Consider the following 13,253-nt stretch of genomic DNA (forward strand, 5'->3'; position numbering starts at 1 on the left):
TATTATCTGGGAGAACGACCTTTGCTCGGAAAACATACAAAAACACTGATTTAAACTTTCACGATTTTTACACATTATTAAATTATACAACAGGACTTAATCGCGTATCTAAGTTTTAAGATTTACCTCCGACGTTTCGAGGACGGCGTTGTCCCCGTGGTCTCGGAGAAGACTGGCTTAAATTGACATCAGCATCGTCTAACCGCGCGAGTTTTTCGAACTACCCGCACTTGGTCTTGTTTATCCGCTTGAACGTTTTGCGCACTAGGGATGTCACTCTGTCGACACACAACACTAACGATATTCGATTTATCGACTGTCGATATTCGTTTACGCTTACATTTACTAAAAAATCGTGAAAGTTTAAATCAGTGTTAAACATACAAAAAATCAAAAATGCGCATTTTTTTTTCCGGAGATAAGATAAGTCTTATCTAAGGCTAGATCGATTTTTCGGCCCCGAAAACCCCCATATAGCAAATTTCATCGAAATCGTTAGAGCGGTTTTCGAGATCCCCGAGATATATATATATATATATATATAAATAAACAAGAATTGCTCGTTTAAAGGTATTCGATTTTATTTATTCGTTAATATATTTCTCTCTCTGCGCCAATTGTAGGTATCAGTAGCTGCGCGTATAACATATCTATAGGCAAGCCGGGACTAATTTGGCTTACATATTTCCTTTACAACTCTACTCAAACGTCCAAAACCAGGCAAGCCGGTGGGAATCGGCTTTTATGGACGCGCCGCCACTGGTAGGTATCTCTGTTTGGCCCTATGGTTGACTAGTAGAGAATGCCATTTGGCATTAAGTCCGCCACTTGTACATTGTTGTATATATTTTGTGCAATAAAGTTTAAATAAATAAATAGATAGATAGAGGACCGTGTAACGTTAATGAAACTACTGCTTTATAATATATTATAACACCGTAAGATTGTGAACCCGTTAGTTTATAATCTAACGTAGGTTAGGTTAGGTTATAATCTCCCTACCGTCAGTTTATAATGTAACTAGCGAGATTATAACATGACGAGTGTTTACAATTTTACGGTGACATATATAATTTATTGCCTACAGGAAATACTATCATTTGCGCAACTTTTTTGACTTGAAAACATCAACTTAGGTATTAAACATATCTTTAATATTCTGCTTGCACTGAAATTCAAACAAATTGCACAGGGAGCGAGCAGGGCGTGGAAAGATTATCGGTTGATAACGATGTTGGTATCACAAATGTGCATATTACTAGATATCTGGCCACCAGGCTACCACTAGGTAGCCTACCACACTCGGTAAACACTGTGTTTTATTATTATATTATACAATAGGTTAATGCGTCATTACCAAACTAAAATGGAGTTGGGCAGGACATGTTGCTAGGCAGAGTGATGGCCGGTGGACTAAAATGTTAACAGAATGGTGGCCGTTTTCGGATGACAGAAGCGCCTGGCGTCCGTTGGCTCGTTGGGTGGACGACATCCGGAAGATTGCGGGTCACTTCTGGATGAGATTAGCTCAGGACCGGGACAAGTGGCGTACTAGAAGAGAGGCCTATGCTCAGCAGTGGGCGATAAAGGGCTGATATGATGATGATGATGATACAATAGGTATTTTTAATTACCCGCACGTACTTTTATATTAAACTTTAAACATTCAAAACTTCTTTATCAAGACGATTAGTACCTAGTTGCAGTTCTTTTATGCGAAGAAGGCACTATCAGTAAGAATGGCATGAATTCGAGTAATATTGACATTCTTTCAGTTCATTCCAAATTTTATGTCTTGTTAGTACATGTACAATCAAATCGCTGCACTGTCTATAGTAAAATCATATTAGTATACCGGACTGAACTCTACGTATGTGCACTGAAAACTAATGGTTTCGGTGAAATCAATGATAAACATCAGATCAGTTTTCAGTCAAATCTGATTAATATGGTTTCCTGGTTATTAAACTACCTTTCCCTGCTGCGGATGAGATGAAACGTGCGGGGTTCAAGTAATATTGGTTAAGGAGAAGAGATGTAGGTTACATCCAATGTTATTGGTTGATTCCAGCACTTCTCCTTCCATTTCCTCTCAAAAATACTGAAACTGACATACCTTAAGCCTAGTTTCGACCAATGTTTACAAATTTATTTTTATTTATTACAAGCCTATACTGCTGGGCAAAGGCCTCCCTCGATCTCCACTCGTCTTGGTCCTGAGCAATCTCCGGCCAATCGTTGAGATATGCGTCCAGGTCGTTCCGCCATCTCCGTCTGGGCCTACCAGATCCTCGCCCGTCTTGCGGCACCCATACTGTGGCTATTTTGGCACCTCTGTGGGTGCATACGGCAGACATGGCCGGCCCAGTCCCACTTCGGTTTGGCGGTCTTTGCTCCAACACCAGTAATGCGCGTTTTTGAGCCTTTTGAGTTACGGATTCGGTCAATCCGTTTTACTACTAGTATGCTGCGCTCCATTTAATAATTAAATTACAAATAAATAAACGCACCTTATCTAATATTTGCGAATATCTCCCGTGAGTCATGGCCGTCATGCAAATCTGCATTTTACAGACAAAACCAAACTAATCACTCAATCAATCAAATTAATCGTAAATAATATCACAGCTAACACACGACTTGGCGCTATGGCAATGAAAATAGAATATTTAATAATAATGCTGGTCCTTCTGTGATTCATTGCGTTTGATTTTCACAAATGGCATATGTATGTTGTTTAGTCCTTCCATTGAATCAGGTTTAACCGAATTAAACTCTAGCGTCTTAGTAATAGGGCAGTAATTTCAATAAATTCAACAGCGATGAATTCTTCACTTGTGCCCTTTTGGTAACAAGAGCTGAACGATTGGCGGTTATCCTCAACACTGACGCATTTGTACTAAATTTAACGGTAATAAATTGACATATGTGCGTTTGAAATTCGAACGCTCTTACGACATTCTTCAATACTATACATGACACAGTGAACTGACCAATAGTGGACCTTATAACAATGTATTAGAGTTCTACAATGGTCAATTTACTGTTTCTTCATTTCTGACGGAGTGTTGCACTGGCAAATTCGGTCAGGCCATATATGGGTAAAGATAGTAGTGGGTGTGTGACTTCCGAATATGGTGGCGTTATAGCGTTAGTTGCAGTGACCGATAACGATATTGTTGCAACTTTGACGTTGAAGGGTGCAGTAACAATAAGGACAAGCAATGACGCACGTGATGCCCTTTTTAGAGTCTGCGCGAAAAGAGAAGAGTCGTGGATTATATTGGGCCCCATACATTCCACGACTCTTCTCTTTCCGCACAGACTCTAGTCGATTATGGCAGAAAGTGAAAATATATCCTGCAAAAATTTCTAACAATATTATCATGAGTTTACCTACCTTCCCGCACCTAGCCACAACCGCCATCTTTAAAAATCCCTCACACCCTCAACCCTAAACGCACCATCACTTCACAACTAATAGATATTAAAGAAATCACAAACTCGACTGAAAACGATCCAGTCTAATTTCCAGCCGTACTTCTAATTTCGACTTTAATAAGTCCATCACAAGGTTCATTTTTAAGTACTTGTATAAAGAATGTGTGACAATTGCACTGACACCTTCCAAATGGCGGTCCGACGCATACAAAGCGGGCTCCTAAACTGAGTAATTTTATTCGCTTAATGGAACAAGTAATGTACACGTCACAATACGTAGCATCGTAATTGGCTCAAACGGTGGCCTCTGGTAACGAAGTTTAATGGACTATCAAATCAACTTAGCTGGACATTGGTAGATCTTATGTCTTGGCAATAAGATACATATATGAAAGGTCAGTTAAAACGAGGTTCGCGTTGGTTTGAAATCAAAACAGCGGGTCGGGTTATGATTATGACATGCTGAAGAAAACGCAGTGAATACGTGATAGTAATGCCCGCCTTCCACTGCGAGCGCAAAGGGCGTCCGTTTAACTCGCAATGGCGAACTGCATAGATGACTAGATGTGCTTCCACTGAATAAGAGTGGGTGAAGTGGAAAACGGGTTCAAAGAGTCTCAAAAGTGAGCGGTGTCCGCACGGAATCCGCTCGACTAGCAACACGGATTTTCATACGAGCATTTTCATCCCGAGCGAATCAGCGAAGCGAGCGAGGCGAGTAAAAATGCTCCAGTCGTGGCCTCCTGGCGTCGTATGCTAGTTTAACTTAATGACATCACTACACCTTATAAAACAAAGTCCCCCGCCGCGTCTGTCTGTGCGTATGTATGTTTGCGATGAACTCAAAAACTACTCAACGGATTTTCACTTATGGCTATTTTACGTTACGCATACATTTGACGAACCCTCCCCCGCAAGAATCGGCAGACTTTTTTGTATAGAAAATTACAGACAAGGCGTCTCCGTTTAGTTATATCCTCTAAGGATTTTCATGCAGTTTTCACATATCAATAGTGATTCTTGAGGAAGGTTTAGGTGTATAATTTGTTAAGGTTTTGTGTAACCCGTGCGAAGCCGGGGGCAGGTCGCTAGTTATCATATACATAAATATGTAGAGCCCTTAACAGATTTTTTATATGTTTCTCAGTTAACAATCTTACCTTAAGTAGTGGAAAAACTAAATCGAATCTATTTAATACCAGTCCTAGATGCAATGATTCCTTATTTCTAAATATAAATGGAGAAATGGTTGAACAAGTTGAAGTAGTAATATTCTTGGGCGTTTTGACTGACTCTAATCTAAATTGGAGCCACAATTACAGGAGTTGAATAATTCAATTGGTTCAGGTTGTTTTGCTTTGCGAAGCTTACGGGAAGAAAGAAAGATTGAACAGCTTAAGGCTGTCTACTACGCCCTCGAAGAATCTAATTTGAGCTATGGCATTAAGTTGTGGGGGTAACAATTATCAATGTAATGCAAAAAGTGCTTTCTTGATGCAGAAAAAAGCTATCTGAATTATAGTCAGAATAACACTATGGGAATCATGCAGGGAGCACTGGTGGTAGACGTGGTACATATTATAATTTTGGCGTGGGATTTTTAATTTGAAGTTTAGAGTTATGTTCCTAAAACTTTTATGCCACTGAACTATATGTGGAAGAGATCCCTTATAGGGATAATTTCGCCTTTGTACATTATATACTTTCTTTTAATTGTATCTTAACCTGTCTTATGTACAATAAAGTGTTTACATACATACCTACATACTATATTCGCATAACTAAATAGTCATAACTAAACGATTTTATAGGTCATAAAATTATATCGCACCAATCAGAACAATCCGTTTACGGCGCAGCTAACTGCTCGTAGTCCTGGTAGTTAACGTAACTACTTACTTATAGCATAATACAATTATTTAAATAAAAAAATAGTACCGTAATAAGCACTTTAGGTAAATAAGTAATTTACAAACCACATCATCATCAGAGCTCATCAACTCACGCTCGCAATAGGGAATATTACGCAAAACTCTGCGTAGGGGGTGCCACTAGCACATGCAGTAAACAAACGGCCTTGATGCAACAATTATGCTCACCTTAAAATTAGTACGGAAACGCAAGTTAGTCGTGCGTACACGTAGGCAAAGTTTCGATGTCCGAACACTGATATAATATTAATCAATCCAGACTTGCTAGGATGTTTAAAGGGTTCTTACGATAAACACCAGAAAATGGGCGTTTTTGAAACAAATCTAATGATTTCGCGATTTTTAGATGAGAATAGTTTTGTTTAGATTTAGAGGATTATTTGACACCAAAATACTATTTCTATGCCACCAAATCCCTTTCTTAATAGAGACAAACTTACCCATTCAGTGCGCGCACTCGGAATTCGGAATCTCATTCATTGTCAGATACTCGTACGAAAACTAACACCAGCTTTTAGTACCTACAGCTTTACGTTAGATCTCAATACCTATGCCTAACAACTACTTGAGTATCACTTGCGTAAAACACTTTTTTTTACACAAAACCGAATACCTATGTGCAGCGAGTTATACTTATAGGTACTTGAATACCACTCATGTAAAACATCATTTTTCACACAACGCGCGCTCAATACACTAACGCCACGACTTTGAATAACGCCGGTCCACGTATCAACTGTACTGCAATATTAATTGCTAATAGTTCAAGGCAACTGTAGAAACAATTAGAGCAAAATGATGTCGTGCGTATTGCGTACTAGTTGCGAATTTCAGAACCGACTATGTATTTCGGTACATGTATAAGGTACGACCCTCTAAGGGTATACACTCTAACAGCCCCGACGCCCATAAAAATGCATTTTATTCAATTGTATTTTGAATTTTTATTTAAACAAATCAGATTGCATTTTGGGCGGCTAAAGGATACTAACAAATACAGATTGTAACTATACTTGGTCAACCAGATCTTGACAGTAGATAAAAACTTTTTACAAAAAAAAGAAAACCGACTTCAAAAAGGATGAAATAAAATATTATCCTTTTTGAAGTCTATGCGTTACCAACTGATATGTTTGAAGTCCATGATACGGTCAAGGAATTTAATTTCAGTATCGTTTCGTACCTTGTCACAGTGACAATTGTATGAGGTCCTTAGCGACTTTCATAGTGATTGTCACTGTGACAAGGTACGAAATACTGCGGAAATGACTGGTCACTAATTTTCTTTTACCAATTGTTGGGAAATTAGTAGTTAAGTATATCGAATAAAGTCAACAGCCAGTTTTACTTCTTAGAAATTCGCGGACCACTTGTTAAGATCCACGAGCTTTAGTAGATACTAAGAACCCTCTTTAGTGTATAGTAAACATGAAATAGATAGTGAAGGCTAAAGTGGCCAAATAAATAGGATATTTGGCCACTTTGACCTTCACTATCTATTTGATGCTGACTTTACAAACATTCTACAAGTTCTTCAATTATTTATTTATATTTATATGAGCCTAGAGTAGAGTGTCCCACTGCTGGGCAAAGGCCTCCCTCCTACCTTTCCACGTATCCCGGTCTCGGCCCGTCTCCCACCAATTCCTATCAAGTTCTTCGATATCCTATTATATTTCTTTTATGGCAAATAATCCATTTTATTTTCTACAATAGGAAACATTTACTTTAGTAGGCAAATAGACTCACATCCTAAACGCCCACTACACAGATCCGTCGCGTATAAAAAGAAACTTTCCTATTATCTGAAAAACATTATCATTGAACAATCTAACAACTACGTTCTGTCGATGCACTTTAAAACTATATAAATACCCGCGCAGCTCCAAAAGAGCGTAAAAACTCTGAAGTGTTAAAGGAATATATACCCTATTTAAAAGAAATACAGTATATCAATACGGAACGTTGCTATTCCGTTTCGCCGAGCGTGAATTTCAAGCGCCATCTTAGTTATATTGTGTACGTCGTGTCCGAATGCTTTAGTTGTGTTATAAGTCTTTTCTCAAAAATGGACGGCAAAGACGACGTTGCCGGTTAAAAAATAGGTCGCGAAGTGCGTAGTTTATGGTCATTCAAAAAATTAAAAAGTTAAAAACATTGCAGTCTCGATTTCGGGACTGCAATGTTGCATACAAATTCCATTATTTAACGAGTTCCAAACTTTTTAAAACTTTAAATGGCCATATCAAATAAAGGCATAGGTCCATTAAACAGCCAAACAGATAATCAGCACTTATTATTATAATGTTGGTACCGCGACTATTTAGGTGTCTCAAATACGTTGGCGTATTTTCGGCAGAAAAATACACTTCTTTTTTTTTTTTAAAGGCGGCAAGCAAATCTTATTAATGGTTTTACTTTTTTCTGTGAAAATTAGAACGTTGCTTCTGTAAAATATTTCTATTTCTTGCACCATTTTTGAGAAAAGCACTATTAATGACTCGGCTGGAAGGCTACTTGCTGGCTTCGGATTCAATTAAACGGACTCCCAAGGTCGTCCGTTTAAAACGAATCCTCAGCCTGCAAGTAGCTACTTCCGAACCTCGACAATAATGTACTATTAATAACGTAAAGATTGGGATATACTTGAGCGTTCTCTTGTTGATTGATAGTTAGAATTAGGTTGGGATAAATATACCTCAACTAAATGTTCCTACTAATGGCAACACTCTTGACTTAACTTAGTACAAGGGAAGGCCCGATTATCGTGAAATTCTCACACATTTACCCGTGTAGGGGCGGTGCGCGTTAGAGGGTCTGCCATCTTGTGACATGAATTGGTAACATAAACATGTACTTACATTGACAATTCACGCAAAAGCAAGTGCTTGCCATCTATATCGTTCACTTACGTTTACTTGTGCATAGTAGGTACTGCCATCTTGTGGGCTACATCGGAAGCATAAACTTCACATTTACGCCTCGCGCTCGCGCAATCTAACAACTCCTGTGCTGCCCCCTACAGTTCATGCACACTCCCTATACGTACATGACGTGCGCTCAAACGATATCCGCAGTATAGTGTGTGCGTCCAGTGCTAATTGCCTACGTTTTGTGTGTGTGCTTGAATTTATATTTCACTAATTCGTTCATTCATTAATGTCTTTGCAATTAGTAGTATTATATTAAAACCTCATTTAGCTGTGTGTGAGCAAAATGCCGTTTAAAAAGCGTAACTTTGCTTGTATGGCGGCGGCTAGATTCGTGCGACTCTTAAATATAAATAAAATTTTGATGATTCAAGATATGTTCAGGATTAAACTTTCGAAAGAAAATTAATTCTTTTTAGTTCCAATTAATTGTGGCAAATTATTATGTGTCGCGTTACTTTTTCATGGAAGTCCATCATTTATAGTCCCTGATCATATCTGAATCCTGTATACATACCGGCTCTTGTAGAGGGTGATTCTGCACGGCAACTCCGTCTTCAGCCATTTCTGGTTCGGTGTCGCTCTCCACCTATGAACAGGAGTATGGTTAGTTTACTCGATACACACACAGACACCCGCAAGTTGGTCTGTCCTTAAGGCCTGTGCACACTGGATGTGTATGGGTATGTTGTATTACACATATCCTTTATGAGAGACGGCACATCACTTGCCTGACGTGTGCGTGCACGACCAACATTTTAGCGCACGTGCACGTCTACGTCACGTAGCCGGTGTGCTCTGGCTTTTAGTCTGTTGGACTGTCCAACTTAGACGAGGCGTGTTTTATTCACATAAAATGTAAAGAAGTGGTAAAGAACTTACCTAACGCACCTCTTTAATTTTTGCGTGTGAAACGTTCGGAAAGTTCCAAATATAGTTGGTCAAACCAATTTGTCAGTCAGTAAGAATCAGGAAAAGGCAAACTATACTCATCCTTTTCTTTTGTGTTCTAGTACTAGTGTAAGACAAAGATAGTATGATTCTTTCTGTCTATGTTTGAAATAAGACAGTCCTTTGACAAACTATATGAAATTTGTATCGTATAAGGTTTGCAGATTTATTAATCTTGCTCAGTACCCTACCCAATTTCATTTGATAGCGTGACCTGACGTACGAATTTGCGTTAAGTGTCATTATGTATGGGATTTTGAGTTTCTAAAACGTCCCGCTTGGCGCGCTGTTCAAAATCCCATACAAAAATAGACATAACGCAAACTCGAACGCTCGTCACGCTATCGAATGAAATTTAAACTAGGGGTTCAGAAGTTTGAGGAATTTTTGTTACAATCAATGAATCATTGTTATACTGACCTCAAATATGACCTTGTACAAGTCAAGTCCGTCCGGTACGTTTTGCTCTATGTTCGCCTCCGGCCGTATGGTCAACTCCTGGTTGATCAGCTGACTGTGGTTCAGCCGCAGCGAGGTGTGAAGCGACTCTGTTATGGCCTGAAAGAACATCGGGTGTTAGAGCCAAGTTCCTGGTGCCCGTTTCTCAAAAGCTTGTAACTTGTAATACAAGCGGATGTCACTTTTTGAAAGCTTTTGTTAGAAAGGGACTTCCACTTGTATTACAAGTTACAAGCTTTTGAGAAACGGACCCCAGGGGACCAATATGGGCCATAAATCATTCATCGTCATCTTTCTTGCGTTGTCCCGGCTTTTCATGCCACGGCTCATGGGAACCCTGGGGTCCGCTTTGGGCTACAAATCCTAAGAATTACAACTTAATTGGTCTAATAGTTTCGGAGCAAACAGGCCCTGAGCCTGTGACAGACAGAAAAACAGACGCACGAGTGATCCTATAAGGGTTCTGTTTTTTCCTTTTGAGGTAGGAACCCTAATTAATGTGTTTGAATAAAAACAAGCTCGAACCATTATATTATCTAATACCTTTAAACGAGCAATTCTTGCATATTTATTTATTTATATATTTATTTATTTATATGTATATATATTTCGGGGATCTCGGGAACGGCTCTAACGATTTCGATGAAATTTGCTATATGGGGGTTTTTGGGGGCGAAAAATCGATCTAGCTAGGTTTGGGCTCTGGGAGAACGCACATTTTCGAGTTTTTGTATGTTTTCCGAACAAAACTCGGTCTCCCAGATATTTATATTTTACGTAACACAAAAAATGATGATTTCAAAATATTTTACTGAATGCGCCTGGATTTTGTATTGTGGAACATCACATACCTATAATATTCTGATGTTTTATAGATATCACATAGTGACACAAATGCCCATTGATAATATCGCGATGACTTTAGCGTAGTATGAAAAAATCGCAGGATATTTTCTCATATAGGGTGACTGCTATAGTTAACGGCCAGTATATAGTAATTGGCCACTCCTTACAAATCAGGGTGGAATCACATCTGTCAGCATCTTCATACTAACGAGCGATTTCTCATATACAAAATGCGGCTCGATGCTGACAAATGTGATTCCACCCTCAGAAAGAAACTAGCCAATTGAAATCTTATTATTAACATACATCGGGGTTTTCGGTGCGGGAATGAATTCGTGTATTTAATAACTTTGTTAATTGTAAAATAATTACCAAACTATGAATTATACGTAGGCGGTAAGGTCCAAATGTGCTTAGAAATGTTAAATTAGTTTCGTTTTTGTAGTTTTTACCTGTTATTTGGCTAGTGTAAATCATTCCCGCACCGAAAACCCCGATGTATGGTTATTAAGAGTGGCCAATTACTATAGCAGTAACCCTAGCATATATAAATAAATAAAGTATGACACATCAAGGCGCGTAGAATTCGTTTGCATTGTGATTGATTCAATTTTTTTAATAAATAAATAAAACTTTCTGTCGATTAATTAAATTTCCAATGGGGTTGGCAACTGTCAAAAGTTTACATAGATGGCCCCAGCATAAGGTTAAACCTGCCTCTAGTTTTGTTTTATGAAGTGTGGCTTAAAGGCCCTCTTCCTAACATCCAAGCCACAAATTTCCAAAAAAAAATAAGATTCAACTTTTTTATAGGATTGACAAATAAAACCTATGCTAGCACCATCTAATGTTGTTACTCAATGGGAAAATTTACACTCTAGGGCAGCGGTCGGCAACCTTTTAGCAGCCAAGGGCCACATAGTAGTTCACGAAGTTGACGCGGGCCGTACTTTATTAATATTTATGACTTTATCAGACATTGTCATTTGTCAATATTACATACAAAATAGCCAGGGAGGCTCGCGGGCCACAAGTGACAGGGCCGCGGGTTGCCGACCGCTGCTCTAGGGTAAAACTGGACCATTTTGCAGTATGTACTATCAAAAAAATAAGCATGAATATTGTCGAAATTTGTATGAAATCGAATTATTGCACCTCTATATATGAAGAAAGAATGTAATTGATCTTAGTTTTGACTAAGACTCAGTAGGATGAGCATGAAGTATGAAGGAGTATAGATCAAACACATTAAAGCATAATTAACTTGTGTGTCAATAAGGAATGTTTACTTTGCATGGCAGCAGGCTCAGTGTTCACCGGCATAACTGATTTAGATAACAAAATGTATTAAACTTTAATATATTTCATAACCTTATAACAAAAGCAGTAAGTAAACATAAAACCAACATATAATATGTTATAGCACAGGGAACTGCACTTTGATAGTCAATACTGACGTGTTCGAGCCTAATTGTTCACACTAATTGCCAGAGCGGACAAAAAACATACACTTACGTCGCTCAAGATGTCTTCCAAGTCACAGCAGACATTTGTGGACAGAACGGGCGCAGGGCTCGCGGACCGCGGGCTGTCGGGGCAGTACTGCACGGCTACCGGTTCCAAAACCTCATTTGCTCGATACGCATTGAGCTCCATCACTGTACACTGCTGGAGGAACATCGATTTAGCCAAATTTAACCCCACAACAAATCAGAAAAACACACCGAAAATTAACACGCCCAGCCAAATATAACCAACTTAAGAATGCCGATCTTACCCATCCATAGCTAGGTCCTCTTCCGAGAACAAAACATTTTCATAGTTTTACAGTTTTGAGATAATAAAAGCAAAAATCTAACTCAATATTTACCGATGGATTGTACAAACGTCAAAAGAAAAACGTCAAGATAATGGAAGCGAGAAAAATACATTCCGTTTCACGCAACTACTTCGTTGTCAAAATATATTTTGTTTTTACAAACAAAATCTAATAAAAAAATCGTTTTTAATTAAATAATACTACATAACTTACATTTTATTTATACAGATCACTTGAACGGTTTCCCAAATTTCTTGTTCTACCTATATTACTTTTTTATTTACCAACACATGAATCTACAAAATTTTATTAGAAATCAATGAATTTTTGATTTCCATGTTTCCTTTGCTTTTAAAATCACTTGTGAATCGCATTTGCATATTACGCGTGTGCCTCTTGTGAAAGTTTAAACGCAACTGGTTGCAGTTAGTAAAAAGGTCAAGACAATGAAGTTCAGGTAGTCCCCATTGTTGTGTTAGGAAAGGAACGGAACGCCCAGAGGAGAGCTTTAAACACCACGAAAAAAGAAAACGCCGCGCCCCGGTCCATTATTTTAAATGGGGGATATCACAGACAAGATGCATGTTATTTAGTTGTAAATGATTAATATCCGCAAAGAAATTCTTAAGAATCCTTACCACAGGGCGCATGCGCCGGGAGATATTAATAACCAGAACTAATGTAAACTTGGGTACCTACCTTCTAACTTTTTTTATAAGGATTTGACAAAAGTTGTTGGTAATGGGACTAGAAAGTTTTTCTATAAGTATGTGTTTTGTTGTTAACTATTTTAACTGATTGGTTAATTAACCTCTTGACCGCTAAGGACTCCTTAGTCTTATCACACCAATATTCACACACTGATGCCTGGACGTA

The 13,253-nt window shown here is 38.4% G+C and overlaps 1 protein-coding gene across 1 annotated transcript in view; it reads right to left on the reverse strand.

The window, feature by feature from the left end:
- LOC134661249 (rab GTPase-activating protein 1-like) overlaps positions 1 to 12,329 on the reverse strand; it is a 72,504-nt gene extending 60,175 nt beyond the window's left edge. The window contains exons 1-3 of the mRNA XM_063517235.1: positions 12,074 to 12,329; positions 9,674 to 9,811; positions 8,820 to 8,891 (exon numbers count right to left, since the gene is read on the reverse strand). Of these exons, the coding sequence (XP_063373305.1) occupies positions 8,820 to 8,891; positions 9,674 to 9,811; positions 12,074 to 12,238 (375 nt within the window). The 5' untranslated portion in view covers positions 12,239 to 12,329. The remainder of the gene's footprint in view (positions 1 to 8,819; positions 8,892 to 9,673; positions 9,812 to 12,073) is intronic.
- Positions 12,330 to 13,253: the final 924 nt, after the last annotated feature.

This window comes from Cydia amplana, chromosome Z (assembly GCF_948474715.1).
Source record: "Cydia amplana chromosome Z, ilCydAmpl1.1, whole genome shotgun sequence".
NCBI lineage: Eukaryota > Metazoa > Arthropoda > Insecta > Lepidoptera > Tortricidae > Cydia > Cydia amplana.